The sequence below is a fragment of the Athene noctua genome, chromosome 4 (assembly GCF_965140245.1).
Source record: "Athene noctua chromosome 4, bAthNoc1.hap1.1, whole genome shotgun sequence".
In the NCBI taxonomy this organism is placed as follows: domain Eukaryota; kingdom Metazoa; phylum Chordata; class Aves; order Strigiformes; family Strigidae; genus Athene; species Athene noctua.
This window is the reverse complement of record NC_134040.1, coordinates 28,297,742-28,320,825: the sequence shown is the minus strand read 5'-3', so window position 1 is coordinate 28,320,825 and position 23,084 is coordinate 28,297,742. Positions and strand designations below refer to the sequence as shown.

At 37.7% G+C, this 23,084-nt stretch overlaps 1 protein-coding gene across 2 annotated transcripts in view; it reads right to left on the bottom strand.

The window, feature by feature from the left end:
• GUF1 (GTP binding elongation factor GUF1) overlaps positions 1-23,084 on the bottom strand; it is a 25,237-nt gene extending 2,153 nt beyond the window's left edge. The window contains exons 1-16 of one of the 2 annotated variants that reach the window (XM_074904724.1): positions 22,921-23,084; positions 21,796-21,907; positions 20,102-20,250; positions 19,812-19,892; positions 18,109-18,186; positions 15,876-15,959; positions 15,328-15,392; positions 11,847-12,050; positions 10,167-10,306; positions 8,812-8,935; positions 8,333-8,465; positions 6,692-6,835; positions 5,559-5,692; positions 3,946-4,047; positions 1,396-1,515; positions 467-503 (exon numbers count right to left, since the gene is read on the bottom strand). In XM_074904724.1, coding sequence (XP_074760825.1) covers positions 467-503; positions 1,396-1,515; positions 3,946-4,047; positions 5,559-5,692; positions 6,692-6,835; positions 8,333-8,465; positions 8,812-8,935; positions 10,167-10,306; positions 11,847-12,050; positions 15,328-15,392; positions 15,876-15,959; positions 18,109-18,186; positions 19,812-19,892; positions 20,102-20,250; positions 21,796-21,907; positions 22,921-23,058 — 1,845 coding nt within the window. In that variant the 5' untranslated portion in view covers positions 23,059-23,084. Of the gene's footprint in view, positions 1-466; positions 504-1,395; positions 1,516-3,945; positions 4,048-5,558; positions 5,693-6,691; positions 6,836-8,332; positions 8,466-8,811; positions 8,936-10,166; positions 10,307-11,846; positions 12,051-15,327; positions 15,393-15,875; positions 15,960-18,108; positions 18,187-19,811; positions 19,893-20,101; positions 20,251-20,666; positions 20,703-21,795; positions 21,908-22,920 lie in introns of those variants that run through there. The other variant, XM_074904725.1, reaches the window with a different exon arrangement.

Below are 23,084 nucleotides of genomic sequence, written 5' to 3'. Positions count from 1 at the left end.
GGCCTTATCACAATGTACTACTGAAAACCCAAGTAAAAGTCTAGTCACAATCAAGTCTCTAAAGAATCACTTTTATAGTTTCTTAAATTGCCAGAAAAAAAACAATTTAGGAAACAAACATGAAGTTACACATGTGTGTGTACACACACACATATATACTATGCAGATACAACTATTAGAAAATGTTGAGACAGGAATGAACATAGACACACTCAATGTTCGAGTTTGCTGAGTGTGTAATTTTGAAAAAGCCATTACTCTTTCTGATCCACTTACTGCAAGGTGCAGCCAGAGGTTAGACGAGTTGAATTTTCAAATTAAAGCTTAAAAGTATCTGTTAATGTTCCCCTGACACTTAGGACCACAAGCAGAACGTGTCTTTGCCAGATTTCTAGGAAAAGATAGGCCTATCACGTTAGCAGGACTCTCAGAGTTACATACATCACAAAAAACTCAAAATACCTACACATTTTGCCACAACGTTTTTTCTGTAGGCTTTCAGCCTGTAAAATAAAATAACACATATGCATTAAGACATTAGAACATCTCCTATATATGAAGCTAAATACTGAGTTAAAATGTTAAGCCTTGTTTTTCTATTAGTTTTGTAAGATGATTTTCATATTTTGTATACAGAAGATGAAATTCTGAACAGAAGACTTAGTTCACATTTCTCTAGAAGTATCATATGTACATAAAAATTAGAATCTTGCGTTTTTGTCTAGGATTTCTGCTATGATTCACAGTAAGGGTTACATATGCGTGTATATAGATATGTACACACAAATTCTTAGAGCACTCCTGCTTGGATCCCACCTTTAATTTTTCACTACAACTTAAATGTCATATTTTTGTTGTTTCTGTTTAAATAGCAAGAAACACAACATCAAGGAAACAGTTTGCTCTAAAAGAAATGAGTGCTGATAAGAAATAATTGTGTGTTCAGCTTGCAACATATTTCCTTTGGAACAGTACAGTTCAGTTGTTTTTTTTGCTGACTGTCTCAGACATTAAACTATTCTTACTAGCTAATTTTTTTCAGTAGTAACTTTTTCTACTGCCAAAGAGGAAGTGGACACATGGGTGTTGCAAGTTATACTCCACCCACTAAGTGCAGTGCTGACCAGAAGCAATTTAAAATAAAAATCTATTTTTCTTTAAATAAATTTATACAAAGTTCTTAGTCACAGTCACAGCTGAAATATATAATTTTTTTTTTTTCCCCCCAAAGAGGTCCAGTAGCATATACAAGAAAAATGCAACTTTACAGTGAAATCAAAGTACTGTAATTTATAAAACTATTTAGGTAAGACATTTAAAGTCTGTATTTTAAGTAGCTTAAAATAAGAAAGAAAAAATAAAAAAGGAAAAGAGAAACAGAAGGTCTTCACTTACGTTTCTCTTGCAATGATTTTCTTGCCAACAGCAGCCTGGATGGCTATTTCAAACAACTGTCTAGGTATAGCATCTTTTAAACGTTCACACAGGAATTTACCAGTAGCATATGCCTTATCACTGAAAAAGTCAGTCACAGGTGTTTTTCAGAAAAAGTAATACAACCCCCAAAATACATCTGTAGACCAAACTGTTTGATAGCAGGATTTTAGTAGAGGTTTTCCTCTTTTTAACTCAAAATATAAGCTGATCAGATCATAATTTTTACATCTAATGAGTGGTCTCTGTTTCAAACAAAACAGGTGATAAGATTGTATTAATGGAATATCTTCAAATAAATTTAAAATATTTATAAACCACCTTGATTATCTATCACACTGAAGCCTTTTTAAATACTGTCACAGCTTCAAATGCAATTTGAAAACTAGGTGATCAAGGAGGATTTTCACTGATCATAGTCCCGAAAGGTCAAAAGATCTACATATTACAGAAACATTTTTAAAACATCTGGTTTTATATAACAAGAAAAAAAATGTACTCTTGTCATCTGCTAATAAAAATTACCCAACAATTCAGCATCTGCATGTACTTCAGATTTGGAAAGAGAAAATGACAAAAAGTCTGAAGAAGCTACTAAACATACTTTCATGAGCCATTGGAAACAACTGGGTCTCTTCTCTCTGAATACATCCATATTTAGCAAACATTTTTTTAGCAACATACAGCTGAAAATAGTTGTCTTGATTTCAGCTGGGATAGAGTTAATTTTATTCCTACTACGTACACTGCTCTGATTTGGATTTAGTGTGCCGACAGCGTTGATAACACAGGGACGTTTTCATTACTGCTGAGCAGCACGCTTAAGCTAAGTCAAAGGCTTTTTAGCTTCTCACACCACCCCACCCGCCAGTAGGCTGGGGGTGCACAATAAGCTGGGAGGGAGCATGGCCAGGACAGCTGACCCAAACTAGCCAAAGGAATATTCTATACCATGAAACATGCTCAGTATATAAACTGGGAAAGTGGGTTGGGGGGCAGATCGCTGCCGGGGCACTGTTCAGCAGGTGGTGAGCAACTGCATTGTGCATCACTTGTCTTTTCTTGAGGTTTATTTTTCCTTTTTATTATATTCATTTTCATTACAATTATTATTAAATTTTGTTATTATATTTTATTTCAGTTATTAAGCCATTCTTATCTCAACCTACAAGATTTACTTTTTTTATTCTGATCCTCCTCCCCATCCCACTGCAGGGGGAAGGAGAGAGCAGGCAGCTGGGGTTAAACCACAATAGTTTTACATGTTTTCATGTAGCAACAATGTGATTCCTTGCTACTTGTATAAAGCAAACAGTTTAAGCATGAAGTACTTAAGTTCATTAAGCATTACAGCTTTAGAAGTTACAGATATTTATTTGTATAATTAGGATAAATAATAATGGCTACTTTAATACTGAGATTACTGTAATCTCAGTAATTCTTTATAAATGTAATTCAGCATAATTCTTTTTATATAGACAGTTGTAGTCTATTTACAATGAGAATAACTGAAGGAGGGACAGAATGAATGCTGACTACTAGTTAAAAAATTAATTGATCGATCAAGAAACACATGTTAAAGCAATAACTAACTTTTGCAAAGTTGGGTGCTCCATTTTGCATCTTTTCAAAGTAAGAGATGCAGGTAGATTGCTAAACACCGCATATTTATGAAAAACACATTAAATAGCAATTGTATATAAGAGAGTTATTCCACTCCAGCCCCATGATCTCTCTGAAAAAGTAGGGGTTTTATCTTCCTGTGTGGACCTTCTGAAGTTAAGGAATTCCAAGGATTTCAGGACTGCAGTTATGTAAAAAATATGAAAATACACACATTTTTAGCAACTACAAATTAGTGTTTTAAGAAGGACAAAAAATCCTGAAAACAAAAAGCCAAAACAAATCCCTGAGAAAGTTGATCTCAGGGTTACTGGAAAGGGATGCTGAACTTAAAGACTTTTTGAGAAGAAAGCAAAAGGAGAATGGGAACATGAAGGCATTATTCTCATCAGCAAACAAGTAATTCCTGAAAAACTTATGGAAAGTGAATCATTTGAGCAAAACATTTCTCAGGTAATTACTTCCACTAAATATTTCTCCTGGTACTCTGGCTGGAGACAAGATAACAATAAACTTCTACAGGAATTATTGGGAGCATACTTTTTTTTTTTTCCCCCCAGATTTCAGTAATAAATAGTGTTGTAAACAATTCATCTGGCATCTCCTAGACTGGTCTGTATTTAAATTTTTCCAGCTCTTTAAAAGATCAGCATTTTGCATTTCCTTTTCTTCCCTGCCCTACATTACCAAAAAAAAAAAAAAATATACCTAGCAGCTAAATTCCTCTTTTTCAGATCATCTCCGAAAGTGGTAATGTGGTGAAATCCTCAGTGCTCTTTTCATACATATTTGTCTATTAGTGATACGTATGAGAACACAGTGATATGTTCTCACTGTATATTAATAGGAAGTCTTATTTCTTTGGAATAGAGAATCCAGTCAACCTACTTGTGTATGATTGTTGCCAGTTCTTCAACTGGATTTCCATTTAGAAGAATATCCATTTTGATAAGGTCTGCTGCCTGGTATCCTGCATCTTCATAATCAAAACTAAACAAAAGGAGTTTAAAAATTAGTGGTGATTTTGTAAAAATTATATTCTGCATGCTTTCTCCATAAATTTTAAGTTTTAGAGACATTTATTAATAAAACACTCAAACTTTTTATTAAAATAAGAGCACAGTTTTTAACAGTCTCTCAGTATGTCTCCCTTATGCAAGACTGGATTAGAAATTTGCTGCAGATAAATCTCTTTTCCAAAGCAGCAGAAGACATCATCCTGTCTTCCAGCTACTGAGCAAGGTAAATCAATCAAAAATCTACATTCTTAGTGCAATCTCTTAAAGAGTTTATTCAAACACTTCTATCTGGCTGGAAGTTCCTTAAAGCTCCAGGCTCTTCAACACAGCTTCTAAACAGTAAACATCCTTGCTGTCACACAAATGAAATGCTGGATTGTTTTCTTTTCATCCTCTCATTTGACAGACTTTATATGACCCTTACTATCATTCTCTCTGGCAATCAAGTTTTTTTCTTCATTTCCAAACCGTATTTCTCCCTTGCTAGGTATGGGCCTTGCTGTCTGTCAGTTTGCATAAATTCTTAAAATGGAGGAGACGCAGAGATACATTTATTTTCTATCTGTTTGTCTGTCTTGTCTGTCTCTTCTTGCCTCCCTATTTTTGCTTATGCTTCTATTTCAAATATACACAGACCCAGGCAGAACACATCTTACCTTATTTTATAAGGAATATTTAAGAAAACACAAACTCAAACCAAATTCAGTCCTTCAATAAAATTCATCTTTTATGATTATAAAATGAATCATGTAATTAGGTACACCAGTTTCTGTCAAAATCTACTATACCTTACTAACATCTCTATGTATCAGGTTTGTAAGAGCTATTGAGTCTCCTGTAGCATAAGTCCATTTACCATGCAACATTTTCCCTTCCGCTAAACTCAGAAAGGCTCTTCACAAACAGATGAGCATTGTGTAGTCTCTGAATTTACAGAATCCACCCACAACGGAACATTTTGTCCCAAAATACAGATGATTTACTTTATTTCAGTAATAAAGCATATAAGTATAGTAAATGCTGTTTGTTTTAAATATAGCTTGTTAATTGTTTTTATTAGCTTTATGAATCAGTATTTGGTTATTTTCCCTTTTCCATCAAGAGACAAAACCGTAAGAAGTAAATTTTCAGTGATTCCTTTTGATAGAAAATACCCATTGTCACTTCAGACACGTAAAACCCATCTAGATCTTACTCATCTAGATGAGCAAGTGCCACTTTTTATGTCACGCTTGAAAAATACACACATCACCAAAGAAAATGGTTATAAGGTAGTGATGCACTACTAGTGCTTTTCAGATGTACTGCCATCAATTTTCACAGTAAGTCTAACTCATTAAAGGTAAAGTTAGACACAATTTGCAGCACCATCATAAAAGAATATGCTTCACTTGTGCTCTTCTACACTTTCTCCTCAGATCTTTTTTCATTCCTCCCATCAGGGTAGGGGGAAGGGGAAAAGGATATAAAGGAGATAGTTACCTTGCATAACCAGAAGACAGAGACTTGAGAGCATCATAAAAATCCACCACAATTTCATTCAGTGGAAAGAGGTATTTTAATATAACCCTGCGTTCATCAATGTACAACATATCCTTCTGGACTGCTCTACGATCCTAGACAAATAAAAATTGTTTCAGTTCTTCTTGACAGAAGTTTTCTACAAATAAATAGAAATCAAATTTAAATAAACAGCTATCCAGTCACACAAGAGAACTTGTGCTTCAAGCCCCAAAATAACTTTCTTATTGGTAGTTTGCTAGAGCCCCAGAACAAATCACAGCACCATCATAAATGAAATGGTTGTAACTTAACTGGACAAATGGTTCAAGTCTTATCCTCCAAAAGCTAGATTTCTGAAATCCTTAACAGCTTCTGCTTACTGCTGCCTTTTAAATGTGTAATTATTTGTTCATAAAATCTCACTGAAATTAGATTGTCACATAACTTGGAGTATTGCACAGTAGGACTCACAGTCTCATCTTCTTTCCTGCCAGGAGGGTGTTTTTGAAGTTATTTTAGGAATTCTTTTTAACAGATGTTATACTTCACTGTACTGACATACAAGTACTGTACTCTTCTGTATTATGTATTTTGAAGTGTTAAAAGCTAAGACAAATATTGTAAGAAATTATATAAAGACAGTATGCATGGCAGTTAACATTTTTAGTTAGAAGTATTCCAGATACACTTGGGGAAACGTGATTAGCCATCACTATCATAAATGTATTTCAGTGAAGGACTGAAAACATACATGAAGCCTCAGGAAAGCATAGACAAAAGTTGTATTTCCATGAGTATACTTCTGAAAAACAACATATCTCATTAATGCCCCTGCTGGAGATTCCATTGTTTCAGTAAACAGAAGTAGCTATGAATGGATGCTTGACTAGGTACTTTACTGTCACTGAACTTCATCAGTAACTTTCACTACAAGGATTCTGTAGTTCCGAAGTAATTTTACACATAAAATCTTTAAATACTCTTGAAAGAAAAACTATTTTAATAATCACCAGAGATACTATTTATGTACTAATATCCAGTATCTATCTAGTATCTTCTCTTGAAGTATGATAGGAAGAGCTTAAAAATGCAAATGAAAACTGTAGACTAACCTGACACAAAGTGATTATTTTCCCAATGTATTCCTGAGGTGTTACAATAGTACCAAGAACAGTTGGCTCTAAATATTCAGATACTGAAAGTTTATCAGGAAACTGAGCGGGGTTGATAATAGTAATCTCTGCTTTACCATATTCCTGAAAAAAATAAAACAGATACTGTAATTTTATAAATAAGATGACTGAGTAGAAAAGGAGACAAAAACAGCATTGAAAAAAGGCTAAAAAGTGTTTCAGTTGCTTGGAAACACTTGTCAATTATGTAATCCAATTTTATACCAAGCACAATTTTAACGGATTTCTATATCACATACAAAAATCCCTGATCAGCATATCTTTAAATATTATTATATAGAAAGTATAGGAATTATTTTCACTAGGAAAATGTTTTTTTAAGTATTTTATCCAGTGAACTTTAAAAAGTGCTTAGAACTAGGACTACAACCTAGGGTTATCCATAGAAATAAAAAAGCCTTTATGTCCATCTTGTCATCTCTCCCTTGCCTGTAAAGCATGCACCTTCCTTCTTACTCCATCCTGATCCTACAAGGTATAAGGCACAGCTTCAACAAAAGACCTGCTCCAAGTATTCTGCAGTTTGGTGATGAGGAAATTGTTCTCTAAATAGAACTTTGGGTTCAAGCTCCCTTACAGGCCAAAGTGCGCCTGGAAATTAAGTTTTCGCTTCCTGTGCAAATGCTTTCAAGTATTTCTTGTAGTCCAACATCCCAATAGGGCTGCAGTTATCCTTCTGAAGTAAGAATAAAAGGAAGGTCATGCTTCTCATCACGTACATACAATCTCCCACATACACCAAAGCAAGTGATTGTATCATGTCCACCGACAAGACAGTGTTCTTGAATAATGACTCAACTTCCAAGCACTGTTTGAAATCAGTGTCCCACATCAGCGATCCCAAATCACTTATGCACCAAAGGTGTCTGCTACACTGCCTAAGGAAGAAACCAAAACTGGAGAGAAAAAGGGTCTATGCCTTACACCTTGCAAGTACAGCAACGTTCTTACACAAACTGTTGGAATTTACAGATTTTCTGTAGTGTTTAGAGTTACATGTTGGATAATAACGAGCCGGGCTATTTGCAGCCTCCTTTCAGCAGGTGCTTGTAAGTTCACCTCTCTCACTCTCAAACTCCAGCAATTATTTTTTTGCACCCTTTTCAATAAAGTTTGCACATGCCTACTTCACTTTGATCAAAAACTCACTTGTCTTCACCAGCCCCTGCCAGCCTACAGCAGCATTACAAACTATTTCTAAAAATGTTAATGTTTTCTGACTGGTAACACCTGGAAGATTACTGCCCCTGCTTTAAAGTCAGTCCAGTCAGTATGCACTTAACACAATACAGCAAGAAACAGGTCCTTTATGGCCATTTTCAAGGACAGGTATAAGATGCAAAAAAGAAAAGTGCCTGAAATGGAAAGGAGAAGGGAAGGTAACATTCTTTTTAAAAGTGCATTAAAAAAAAGTTTTAAGTTAGATATTGGTGTTTCTAATGTTTACCACAAAATAAAGTACTAGTCAACATTAAAAAAAACCCCAAACAACGTGTGGATGTTTATTATAGGAGGCTTTTAAGATGCTATTTACATAAATCTGGATTAAATTTAACATACCTTTATCAGCTTTGCTGAGGAAAGAACAGCTTTATATGGAACTGTAGGTGCAGTCACAATAACAGACATGTTATACTCTTGCTCCAAACGTTGATTAAAAACTTCCATATGTAAAAGACCAAGGAAACCCAACCTGGGGAAAAAAATATCCTGTTGGTGAAAGTATTTGTATATCCCCTAGAATTTCAGTGGGGTTTTCCCCCATCCAGTATGTTTACACTGCTAGCCTGGCTATGCCAGGCACAGCGAAGTCTCCAAATGGTCCTGCAGTTGAACAGTATGAGTCTTTGAAAACAAAAACTATCAATCATAACAAATTGCATACTCTGTGTAAACAGAATGTAAAAAAAATTAAATGCTTTCAAGCTTTACCTATCATCACTTTGAATTAAAGATCCTAATCTTGAATTCATTTGAATTCAACCTTCAGTTGACTTAAACTTGCATTCTTAATTTACAAACCATTCCAAAAGTCTCACCTCCATCCAGCTCCTAAGGCAAGGCTGCTGTCACGATGAACAGTGACACTGGAGTCATTCAAAGTCAGCCTTTCTAAAGCACTTTTGAGATTATTATATTCTGTTTGATCTACAGGATACATTCCTGTCAAAACATATTAGATAGAATTGAAAGTTAAGTACCCAATAAAGCTCTTTATCACATCAAACACACCTCTTACAGTGAACACTAATAAAATCAGAAATAGCTTACTTTCTGTTCCAACTTGAAAATGTGAGAAACAATATAAGGAATCTTTTTTCAAAAAAAATTAGTTAAAATGTAATAAAGTTTTAGCTTACCTCATAAAAACAGGAATATACATTCAAACCATAATGGCAGGTATACTGTACTCATCTAACCCCTCACAGTTGTGCAAGATGCACAATTGAGTAAAACCAGTTTTCCAGGGCTCCAGTGTAAACATATAGCTTAAGCATAACTGAATAAGCAGACAAATTTCATCAAGATATTCCTTCAAAGGTAAGAGTAACTGGCAAAAAAGAAAGTGCCATATCCAACAGAGTTTAAAATGTTTCTGTATTTTTTGAAATTAATAAAAGCAGTTGTCTACATAATTACTACCTGAAATAAATTCTAGTGTATCACTTTTCACATTGCCATGTGTTCAGAAAATCTTGATTGCTCTACAAGAAGCAACACATGTGCATACAAAAAGCAGTGTTTACAGGATTACACTTTCCTACATTCACTGACCACCTAATTTCCATGAGACAGTTCAAGTGAGTTTTACACATTCCCTCCAACAAGTCTAGAAAGTGATTTCTAGAATGTATTTATTTCTAAAGCCATCTTCCAGAGTACTTGTTGTAGTTACTGAAGCTGGTGGAAACAGCTCAACAGACCTATAAGCTTAAAAAGTCAAATATTTTACAGAATCAGTCTGAGTATTAGCTTTGAGTTTACTATCTTTAAGGAAGAAAAAACAGCTGCTAATTTTTAAAAGAGAAAATCATAGTAATTACAGAAACCTGATTATCTAGAAGAATTGCCAAAAGGTGACTGACTTCTTTAAAGCTTCAACCCTTCTCTTCCAGCTATCAAGAGTTTACTAGCATTAGAAACAGTAATCACAGCTAAAAACATTTTAGTTTTGTATTCATATAAAACCACTCTGCAACGATTATTAATTGTCTGTTAAAACACAGAAAATTACACAAAGATATAGAAATTACATGCCTCTAGCTTAACTTTCCTAAAATTCTAATCCTCACAACTCTTAATATACACATACATTCTTTTAAAAGCTTTAATAGCTCTCTTACTCTTGTTACTGGAAAGAAGTAATCCCACTTTATGTCACTTTACTCCTCACCTGCAAAAACCATTGGCTTCGCTGACTTAAAGCCAGGCAAAGGCTCCACTGGCTGTTTATACAAAAACAGTGTGTCTCCTATTTGGGCTTCTGTCACTTCTTTCATTCCAGCAATCAGGTAGCCCACCTGTCCAGCATATCTAAATAAAATTGGCATTATATGGACATGTTTCTTGACATTATCAGTATTTCCACTACTTTTCCCAATTTACTCAGCTCAGTCATAAATTCAAATAAATGACTCCCCCCTAAAAGCCTGTATGCTTCTCCTCTGGCTTGTGAATTTTGTCTCAAGGAACAAACTATCTGTCAACTCAAGTAGCTCTATTTCTGTTACTGTTAAATAGTACATTTATAGTTCTGGATTCTGAATTTTGTGCTATTCAGAACTGGAACTAGAGGGAAGTTCTCAGGGATCTAAGACAGAACCAGAACAGTTCCCAGCTGCCAGCGCAGCAAACTTCATATACTAAGTGACAGAAACAACGAAAGACAAATGACTTCCATCAAGACATAATGATGTTAGGAGAGGAACCCATGATAGTTTAAGAGTAAAACACAGCATACTGTTTTTGTCTGGAACGGAGTTAACTTCTGTCATAGCAGCCCTGTATAGTGCTGCATTTTAGACTTGTGACTAAAATGGTATTAAAAACATACCAATGTTTCAGCTATAGCTGAACAGTGCTTGCACAGCATGAATGCCTTCTCTGTCACTCTGCCCCCCCAGCAAATAGGCTAGAGGTCAGCAAGAGCCTGGGAGGTGACAAAGGCAGGACAGAAGACCCAAACTGACCAAAGGGATATTCCATACTATACAGTATCATTCTTGGCAATAAAAACCAAGGAGTGTAGTCTTTCCAACATGGCCATTACTTGTATACTATCAGGGCTTGTGAGAGGTAGTAACTGGTTGCCTTTGCATTTTTTGTTTTTATTTCTATTCTTCTTCCTTCACATATTAAACTGTCTTTATCTCGACCCACAAGTCTTTCCTCACTTTTGCTCCTCCAATCTCTCCCTCATCCCACTGGGGTTGAGTGAGTGAGCAAGTGGCTAGTTGGATGCTCTAGTTGCTGGCTGGGTTCAGCCCACCACACACAGTAACACAGACTCACTGAAAGTCTCCCAAGAAAGTCATTAACACATACTTGGATGAAAACTGATAAAGCTTCTCTGCTAATTCGAAGTACCCGATTTTCTTCCCACTGCTGCCATGAGGAGCCAGTTTCTGGAAGCTGTTGTATTCATGGATTTTAAGCTTTCCACCCTCAAAATATGCTGCAGCAATAACTAAGATGAAGCCCCATTCCCTTCCACTCTCAAACAAGGTAGTGCCTAGATATAAAGTGGACAGCTGAATAAGAATATCAAATCCTAGTCTTAAAAAAACCTAGCTGTCCAGATGTTCCATGTAGTACAGCTGATGAAACAGCTTCCTCCCACTAGCAGTGCCCAAAAAAGCAGTCCCCAAAAGTTTTTGCCTCAGCACACCCAAAATGAAAAAGATTATTGAGCATTAATAACAAATAACCATAAAAAAAACAACCACAAAGAAAAAGAACAAAAAACCCAGACATCTCCCAGTCTTTACCGCTCAAAGCAAAAATCAAATGGAAATGCAGAATTTGCATCTTACACCAATTTAGTTTGTTCCACTGTAAGAAATTTTTTACTTACAACTTATGCGTTGGCTGTTCATTTGGAGTCAGAATTCCAACTTCATGAACTTCGTATCTTTTCTTTGTGTGCGCAGACACAACTTTATGCCCTTCCTGAATCTCCCCACCAAAGAGTGCAATGTTAGCTATGACACCTCGGTAGTGGTCAAAGGTGGAGTCAAACACTAAGGCTTTCAGTGGATCAGCAGTATTACATTGGGGTCTGTGACAAAAATGTTAAAACAATATATTAAGCAGTGTGCTTTTCTCTTAATATTGAATGAGCAAGCACCCCAACCCAAAACCTTTCATGAAAATCATAGAATACCAGGCTGGATCATCTGGTTCAACGTCTCTTGACAAAAGCATGATCTACACAAGATGGCCCAGCACCCTGTCCAGCTGAACCTTGAAAGTGTCCAGTGCTGGGGAACCCACCACTTCCCTGGGGAGATTATTCCAGTGGCTGATTGTTCTCATGGTGAAAATTTTTCCTTTTGTATCTAGTTGGAATCGCCCCAGGGTTAACTTGTACCCATTACCCCTCATCATTTCCATGTGACTCCTTGTACAAATGGAGCCTTCACCTTCTTTGTAGTTTCCCTTTAAACAGTGGAAGGGCTCCTCTAAGCCTTCTCTTCTCAAGGCTGAACAAACCCAATTCTTTCAACCTCTCCTCATCTGGCAGGCTTCACAGTCCTTTGATCATCTCTGTAGCTCTCCTCTGGACTCTCTCCAGCCTGTCCACATCTTTTTTTGTATGGCAGGGACCAAAACTGAACACAGTATTCCAGGTGTGGCCTGACAAGCACTGAGCGCAGTGGGATAAGGACTTCTTTATCTCTGCTGGTGATGCCCTTTGTGGATGCAACCCAGCATCCTGTTGGCTTTCTGAGCCGCTGCAGCACACTGCTCACTTCACTCATATTGAGCTGCTTGTCCTCCAGGACACGCAGGTCCCTTTCCACAGAGCTGCTCTCCAGCCAGGTAGATGCACTCCTGATTTCCCAGGTGCAAGACCTTACACTTGTCCTTGCTGCGTTTCGTAAGGTCCTTGTTAGCTCACTCTTCCAGCGCATCCACGTCTTCCTGCAGGCTGGCTCTCCCTTCCAAAGTGTCCACTTCCCCACTCTCTCTGGTTTCAACAGCAAACTTCATCAGGGTACACGTGATCCCATCATTCAGATCACTTATGAAGACATTAAACAGCATTGGGCCCAATACTGATCCCTGGGGGACCGCCTGTGGCAGGTTGCTGGTCTGCAAAGGAGCTACGTACCACCACCCTCTGGGTGTGGCCTGTCAGCCAGTTCCCCACTCACTGCACAGACCATTTGTCTAGACCATAACGTACCAGTTTCTCTAGGAGGAGGCTGTGGGGAACCCTATCAAAAGCCTTGGAGAAATCCAGGTAGACCATGTTCACCACTCGCCCCACATCAACCAAGCAGGTTATTTTGTTGTACAAGGTGATCAGATTTGTCAAGCTGGATTTGACCTTGGTGAATCTGTGCTGACTTTTCCCAATCATGTGCTTCAGCCCCCAGGAGGATTTGTTCCGTAACTTTTCCAGGGATTGAAGTAAGACCAAAGGGCCTATAATTTCCTGAATTGTCCATTAAGACCTTCCTGTAGATAGGGGTGACATTAGCCTTCTTCCAGTCTTCTGGGACATCCCCCAATTTCCACAACTTCTCAGATTATGGAGAGCAGCCTCGCAGTGAGGTCAGCCAGCTCCCTTAACACCCTGTGAGAGACTGAAGTGTCATATGACTGTATCTGTGCAAGCCTCCAAGACAAGCTGCTGCAGCTTGTGAATTGGTCTGGGGAATGCTGCCCAGGGAAGCAGGAGTGTATTGAAGGATGCATCCCCCCACTTCTCTGTGGTTGCATTGTTGGACTCTTTAGATAAGCCTCAAAGGGGCAGAGTGTACTGAGTTGGCCCCATCCTGTAGCCATCTGTGGTGCTATTGTGTAGGCCAGACCCCATGCCTGCATTGCTAATGAACTGGTAAGAGGCAAACGCTCCTGCCCTGAAGCCAGATGCAACAAAACCTGTGGGACCAGAGAAAAAAACCTAAAGGTGGGCAGATATGCTAATCAGCAGATGCCATGAAGTTAAAAAGGCAACAGAAACTTTGCTTTGTGTGCATCCACCATGGAAGCCAGATCCACATGCACCCACCACTGAAGAACTGAAGAATGAGGACCAACGGGATGCTGCTGGATCCATGGTGGTGACTATTCTTGCAGCCCTATCCTGCATCTTTGCTTTACTTCTGCCTTTTACTTCCCTTCTGTCCTATTGCTACCCCTCTTTTTTAATAATAAAAACCCGTTTGGGGTATATGGCATTTGACCTAGTTTATGTCTTAATCTCGCTCTTGGAAACCTCCCTTGACATTGGATCGGGACACACCCTCGGGTGGATAATATCAGGGCCCATCAATTTTCAGGGGTCAAGCTCCTGTAACAGTTCATATACTGACTCTTCCTCCACTGATGGTGGGACCGTGTTTGCATCAACCTGGATTTTTGTTCCAACTGCCTGAGGCCAACGGTGATGGTAAAGACAGAAGTGAAGAAACAGTCGAGAACCTCTGCCTCTTCAGCACTATTGGTGACTAATTCACCTCTCCTTTTCAACAGCAGGCCAATGTTTTCCTTCTGCTTCTGAACAACTTATTATGTAGAAAATCTTTATATCTTATTTCCCCCATGTGCAATAACAGTACAAACAGAACAAAAACAAATGCATATTCATCCTACCCACTTCACAACAGGCAAAACCGATGCTTAAAGTGTTGTACTATGGGGGACAACAAAAATTTAGCAGTTACATTCCAAATCTAGGTTTTAAAGAAGTCCAGATATTTTGGTTTTGCCATCTTTCATGGAAACCTAATGTCAGATTTCCACTGCAGTTTCTTTTAACTATAATTATTAACTAATAGTAGGGAAAAAGAATGAAAAGCAGTATCCTGATTGAAACTGAACTGTAATTTAGCAGCTTTGTCATCAAGTTCTTAGATAAAAGTCTATTTTAAACGTTGGGTTCAGGATATGAAATTCTAAACACAGCAGATTTCAATTACCTTTATCATTTTAACAATGCAATGTTCAAAAGCACATATCCTTAAACAGTGAGTTTCATGGAAGCTCTACAGTCATAAAAGTATTGCCTTTAGTGGCTCACCTCTCATCTTTCACTTCAGACAGAACTTATTTTCCTTTCTCACTTCTTAAGAATAAAGACATCTTCTCCGCTGATATTCATACAATCATTTTTTAAAAGGCATCTCAAATCTGAAGTGTCATTTTTTCTGGTTTGCTATTTGAAACTGACTTAACCAGCTCTGACATTAGATTTCTCCCACATCTCTTTATAATATTGATGTTAAATCAGATTAATACTAAGTGCAAAACTACTGCCAATCCTGTATAAATTCAACTTATGGTGTCCTAATTAACCTTACAATGTTTCATAAATACAGACTTACGGTGGAATCTTCTCAATGACCTTTTGAAGAACTTTTTCAACATTTGTTCCTTGTTTAGCAGAAATCTAAAACAAGTCCAACAACAGTTTCATAAGACGTCTTACATGCATTCAGTATCTATGAAATAGCGTCACGTTTACTTAAGACAGTTTTGGTGGCCACAGATAATACCACCCAGAAAAGCACTCTGAAGCACACTTTAGAATGTTATTACTATGAAATGCTTCTTTGATTATAAATTATTCTAAATCTTTTTTTTTCTCTCCTGAAAGGCAATTATTGTTATGGTAAAAATGAAAATTTATGTACTCACTATGAGAAATAATTTAAAATCTATCTGATGCCATTCATCAAGACATACTAGAATTTTTAACTGAGAAGCATGTTCTCCATTATGCTTTTCCAGGAGACTGAAGAAATTCATGTATGTCAAAGACAGGCAGACAGATGGCACCCTGTTGATTTACTGTGTGTACATGTCTTTCATTAGCTACAAAGTAGATATAGTTATACAATCAGCCATATTATAAAACTTTAAGAGATCTTACCCTTACACATTCATCTATAGGGATATCAAACAGCTTCTCTATTTGTTTTTCAACTCTTTCAGGGTCTGCATTCTTCAAGTCAATCTGAAAAACAACAAACTCCTAAATATACAGGCAATCACATCTCCCATATGATCCAGCACTCTAGCTTCCAAATATACAAGTCAAGGAGCCTTTATGTATTTATGAATAAATACTAAATGTCTTCAGGAAAAGATCTTTATCAGGATTCATTTTAGAAAAAGTCTTCCTTGACTGACTTCAGGAAGGATCCCCTCTATAACTAGACTATTTTTTGTTTGTTTCATTAGGCAAAACACCTTTGTTCAAGAGATGGTGAAAATCTTTATTTTACAAAGTAATTCGAAAGCATAAGTGCTACCTATACTGTTTATAGAATCAAACATTAAATACAAAATAAATCTACAAAGAGCAATTAAGATGAGCAGTAACTAATCTTGTGAGTCCAATCATTAAACCCACAAAAATTGTATAAACTACAACATTTAGATTTCACTCAAAACTAAGACTTCACTTTTTAAATATGAAACTGCTACTCATGTAATCTCTGTGTATCAACATTAACAAAAGAAAAACATTAAAGCACATGGAGGAATATATCGATAATCATAGAAAGAATCTTTGAAGTTATTTTTGTAAAAAGCCACTTGAAGATTCACCAGAAAAAAAAAAATTAAATGGAAGGAATTCCAGTGTTCATGAACTGGTGAATTTAAGTTATGATGGGCTACAGGATCATTATATCTACTCCAAATTACCTAAATCCTTCCTCTCCACACACCTTCCTATCCACAGATAGAAGTCTTAAAAAAGTCAACTGAGAAGTGACACCAAAATTATACAAGTTAATACATCGCTAAGGCAACTGTAAACATACAAATACAAGACAACTTAAGTTCACACTGACAGCCTTCTAAATGGCTCAAATCCGCAATTTCTAATTTGAAAACCATAGCAGTTAAAAGTCTGGCATTTCAAAAAGCTGCATCACAACCGGCCTGCAAGGCAGAGCACAGGTAGGTTAATCTGCACCTTTCTGGCCATTCAGGCCCAAATTAGAACCCCACGCAACACTACAGGCTTGGGGAGGCGTGGCTGGAAAGCTGCCCAGCAGAAAAGGACCTGGGAGTGTTGGTCAACAGCCAGCTGAGTATGAGCCAGCAGTATGCCCAGGTGGCCAAGAAGGCCAATGGTATCCTGGCTTATATCAGAAATAGTATGGCCAGCAGGACTAGGGAAGTGACCATCCCCCCGTACTCAGCACTGGTGAGGCTGCACCTTGACTACTGTCAGTTTTGGGCCCCTCACTACAAGACAGACACTGAGGTGCTGGAGTGTGTCCAAAGGGCAACAAAGCTGGTGAAGGGTCTAGAGAACAAGTCTTATGAGGAGTGGCTGAGGGAACTGGGTTTGTTTAGCCTGGAGAAAAGAAGGCTCAGGGGAGATCTTATCACTCTCTACAACTACCTGAAAGGAGGTTGTAGCAGTGGGTGTCAGTCTCTTCTCCCAGGTAACAAGCAATAGGATGAGAGGAAATAGACTCAAGCTGTACCAGGGGAGGTTTAGATTGGGTATTAGGAAAAATTTCATCACTGAAAGGATTTATCAAGCACTGGAATGGGCTGCCCAGGGAAGTGGTGGTGTCACTTTCCTGTTAAGTATTTAAAAGATGGTATATGTGGCACTTAGGGACATGATTTAGTGTTGGACTTAGCAGTGTTAGGCTAATGGTTGGACTCAATCTTAAAGGTTTTTTCCAACCTAAATGATTCTGTGAAATTCCCATAGTGACTAAACATTCTCATCAAGTCAATCTGAAACCCTGGAATGCCACAGCTTCAGCTTGTTCTCATTAGGAAAAAATATACAGTACTGAGTACTACCCAAGTGGCTTATTTGATTGCAAACTATAACTGGTTTACATTTCCTCATCAGGATATAATTTACACAATGCTTCTGAACTTGATTTACCATACAGATTCCAATAATAATTTTTCAGTGCTGCTTGTAAAATGCTTCTACATGTATTTTATGAAATAAACTGAATTCCCACGAATTACTGTAAAATATTAAACAGACAGCAAATACACAAAGTTCTTATTAAATTCTGGTTATTTTTTCATTATATACTTCTATTGAGAATGTATTTACCAATCTTCAACACATTTAAGCAACCCAACTATTTAAAATGAAACTCTAAAACCTTTATTACCTTATTTATGACAGGAATTATTGCAAGCTGTGCCTCAAAAGCAAGATAGAAGTTTGCCACTGTCTGAGCCTGAATACCCTAGAAAATAAGCATTAAAAGTTTAATATGACATTTTCCTGAGTTTTGGTGTTTGAGGTGGTTGTTTTGGGGTTTTTTTTTCCAGACATTCTATACAATATAAGATTACTTTGCTGCTCTATCTTCACTTGTGGAATGGAAAATAAGTAAAGGTTTTTCATTATACACGTTGCTGAGAAAGATAACATTCCTAGTTACCATTTCTCATAATTTGAATATAAGTAGATGAACTAATAATGCTGTATATGTGATCACATACATGGAATTATTTTTAGGTAACAGTATTATGTACATTATGCATCAAGTACTTATTTTTGTGTATGTGATTTATTTCTGAACAGCCAAGGTCATAACGGGTACCTCAAAAACCACATTCTTTGTCCACAAAAACCTATTGAGAAATGGACTAAAACAAAGAAAAAGGGATGTTTGTCATGGTAATAAGACTGCAGTTACTCCAGAGGGCAGGAACATACCTTGGACTTACCTTACAGTTATTTTCAAAAGAGAAAACAAATTGTAAGTTGGTACTTCACATTTCTTTCAAAAGGATGGCAAAAGATCAGCTCTGATTAGAAAAAAAATGATCGCCTTCCAGATCCAAGTACCAGACAAGGGAAAACAAGTGATAGAGATGCTAGTGAATGACAGTATAAAGCCCAATACCACAATTGGACCAGAGAGGGAAGAAGGGGGAATGGGAGAGAAGAGGAGGGAAAAAAAGAAGCTGTTTGCTGTCTTCTCCTTTGTTTACAATGATCAAGTGGAAAACTACTTATATGCGGATATTCACTATAGATATATGGGCCTAACTTTTTAAGCAATATAAAGAAGCAGCAAAGAACATTTATCAGAAAAAAAAAAAGTGAGACATAAGTCTTGAAAGCTACCTCCAGAATTCAGGCTGGCAGGAGAAACATTAGCAATTATAATAAAAAAGTTGAGTTTGTAAGCATTCTGACTGAAAGGCAAATATAGAATACCAAACAGTCACATAATATTTACATGTGACATCAAAAATTATATACACATTAAATATAAAAAGATCACTGAAAGATCAATCAAGAACCTATTCATCTAGTGGACAGAAAACGATTCTCAAGTTTCCAGAATAAGTTTAAGCACATTTGACTTATAGTGTCCTTTAGCTTTAATGTTGCCAGTACCAGTTTGTATTACAGACGATCAAAACCACAAGAACAATTAGTCATAACTAACAGTCTAACAGTGTGGTTGGTTGAACGACCTGTCAAGCTTTCCAACAACAAACTGGAGGTATTCAAACAGGCATTAGTACAATAAAAGTTCTCCAGACTGCCACTTGCAAAGGTCATACTCTGTAAAAAAGTAGGATCTGATTCTTCATTAATCCTGTGCCTTTATTGCTATGTCATGGAGCTGCAGTATCTATCAACACACAAGTATCTGTCTACATTTTTTTTAAACTCCCATTACTCACTCTCTAGAGAAAAAGAGCTTTTATAGAAATAAAAGAGCTTTTATAGAGATAGACTAGGGGCAAAAACACTGATGGAAAATTAAAAAGATACCCCAAACTAATCTCTCTGGTTTGCTCAAAGAAATTACTGAAATCCTAAGTAGAAAACAAGAATTAAGAACTCCACCTGATTTGCATCCACTACAAGTAAGACACCTTGACAGGCAGAGAGCGACCGTGAAACTTCATAGCTGAAATCTACGTGGCCCTGTGGAGAAAATAAATGTTTACAATTTCAGGTATTTCTAGACTCTTTTGAAAGGTTTTCTACATTAGGATGTTTATTTGTATAATATGTTCACAATTCTTACCAAAAAAAAAGAAACTGAACAAACAGAAGAAGTGAGAAATCTCCTACTTTTAAGCATAAAGACATTTAACTTTGTGTGATTTAAACACTGTTTATACTTAACTTACTGGCGTGTCAATAAGATTCAAGAGGTAGTTGGCTCCTTCATGACTGTAAAAGAGAGATGCAGATTGTGCTTTAACTGTAATTCCTCTTTCACGTTCCACTTGCAGTTTATCCAACACTTGTTTATTACGATCAGTTTTAGCAATTGTTCCTAAGATTTAAAAAAAGTTTTATTACCCCATTTAGTACATTAGTTCTCAAAGTAAATAATTCTTGAAAATGCCATTAATCAAGAGAACATGGGACTTACAGCTGCAAATGAAGCTTTTCCATCTGATTAAGCTAAACTTCGATTTTAATTTTAAAAAAAGTTTCAACTCTTAACATTTGTTAAATAAATTTTTACATAAAAATTATACAAAATACTTTCCTGAATAAGCAGGATACAAAATATCACATAATTCTAAGTGAGAGATTAAGAAATAGCAAAAAAAAATTCAGTGCTAAATAATTTTGATGTTTAAAGAAACTTCATCTCCTATCACTGGAGAACAGCTCCACAGCCCACAGCTCCAATCAGTACCAATCTCAAGTGCAAAACCAGCATTATCATAGAGCCTGACATACCTGAATTCACAGCTGCAGTCTGCCAGAGGCATCAGGTAAAACAGCCCATAGTGACACACTGGAGGTAATCATACAAGAGTAACTTTGATCAAAAGCTTCTTTCCCAGGTTTTGTTTTGCTTATCCCTTAAATAAGAAAAGCAAGACTCTTCCAAAGGGCATTTCTGACTAGCTAAAGTAAGCTCTGAAATTAGTCTCATCACAGCAATAGCTTTCCAGCTTACCTTAGAGAACCCTCTAAGGCAACCTCTGTTTCTGCCAAGGCAAGCCTAGTTTCAGAGTCACTTATAGTTACAAAGATCCCTTAGCATGTCTGTTTCTCACCTTCACTTTAAATGCAGGTAGTTTTCCTTATCCTCAACAACACCTAAATAAGAACACTGAAGAGGCACTTCACTAGGACAAAATAAGTACCTCTGAAGATGAAAGTAACACAACTTCACCAATACTTATTGAAGGAAAAAGCAAGTTTATATAGCAGCTGAGAATCCATGGAATTTACACCTAATTACTGGCAGTTATTGTACACACTAAATCTAAATCAACATAGGGCTGTACATTTCTAAAACTTACAAGACAGCACCATATCAGTTTCAGTACCAGTGAGCTCCACCCACCATGAAAGGCAGTTGTTTATGGTTTGCTCACAAGAGGACATACCATTACTGTCATCTAAGGACAAGAAGCTTAAGTTCCTCACTGTTTCAATAATGCTTTTGCAAACGACTCTGTGCAGAATTTCCAGGTCATGACAGTCCCTGCTTCTGTCCACCCCAAACACTGGCAGTAAACATCATAAACTTGCTGTATACTGATCTGACAGACAACTGGTCAGGAGTGAGAGGAATAGCATCTTGAACAAGGAAGTACACTCCTTTTCAGTCTCTTTCTAAAGTACATACTTCCTTGAGTGAATTACATGCTTCCTTACCCCTACTTGGAAGTAGATCTCAGCCAGAAAGTCCATCATATTCACACCTGTAGCACTACACAACTGGCAGCCTAAAAGCACAAGCAACCTGGCACTAGAAGAGTAAAGATACTAGAAATATTAGTAATAAACAAAGCTAGAGAAACTTACACGTCATCTTACATGTCAAGAAAAGGTAATATAGGACAAGAACGCTTACCTGTAATTTCCAACAATCTGTCTGCTAGTGTACTTTTGCCATGATCTACGTGAGCTATAATACTGAAGTTTCTAATGCTTTCAACAGGATACGTCGACATATCTAATTTTTCCTGAAAAACAGAAATTTATTTGCATAAACCATGGTTACAGGCTCTACACACAGTATGACCTGGTCTTCAAAAAAGAATTAGCTGTTTTCTCTAGAAGAGGCATAGGTTGAATAGAGATAGAAAAACTTAAATTGACATTTGTGTTCAAAATGCTAGCATTTCACTTCAGTCATACATACATATCTATTTATAACTCTGAATAATCAGTAAGTATGCTGGAAAGTGTTGTGAAAGGTACTAAGTTCTTATGAATACAGGGAGTTGACAAACTTAAAGCAGTTTCAAGTATGCTCTAACTACTAAATTTAAGGATTAAGAAAACTGGATTCAGGGGACCATTAAGGACATCATTCTTCACAAGCACGATAAGAACACAGCAACATTACCTAGTAGCCCAGGTAGCAATGACCTTATCGTAAGAAGCAAGCAGATTTTGTGGGAAAGGAAGCGACAGGTAACACTTAACTGAATTTAACAATACAGAAAACCAGCCTGACTTCCTTGGTTCACACACAGAAACGTCCAACACTACTTAAAAAACTTTCTTTATGATATTCTCAAGTAATACGGCATTTTGAAGAATAGCGGCTTATTTGCTTTTCAAAGCTTTCTGCATCAGGAACTAGGAAAGGCCCTAACAGCAGTCAGTAACACTACTGAAAAACGCTGCTCGCCGCTGTCTGAGGTACCCAAAGCTCATCTCTCTCACACGGGCTACGCATGCAGCTCCGGGCCAGGCACAGAAGCAAGCCCCGCGTTCTTCTACCACAACGCACAGCACTGCGGGGTGCCCCGGCTTGGAACGGCAGTTCCCATTGCCGCGGGGACCCAAACGCCCCTGCAGCGGGACGGACGGACGGACGCACGCACGCCGGGGTGACACCGCCTGCCCGGAACGGCCACCTCCCACGCGCAGGACCGCCGCCCTTGGGGACTCGCCACAGACCAGCTTCGGGCAGGCGGAACGGCTCCCCGCACACACACCCCCTTCCCGGGCAGCGCTGCGGACTCACCTTCCCGCGGGAGCTGCACAGCCGCTGGCACGGCCTGGGCCCCGCGGGCAGCCAGGGCGGGAGGCAGAGCGGGGCGGCCGCGGGGCAGGGGCTCCGCAGCCGGGCCCACCGCATCGCCGTCCTGCCGGCGAGGGCCATCGCGCTCACGGCCTCACCGCGCGGCG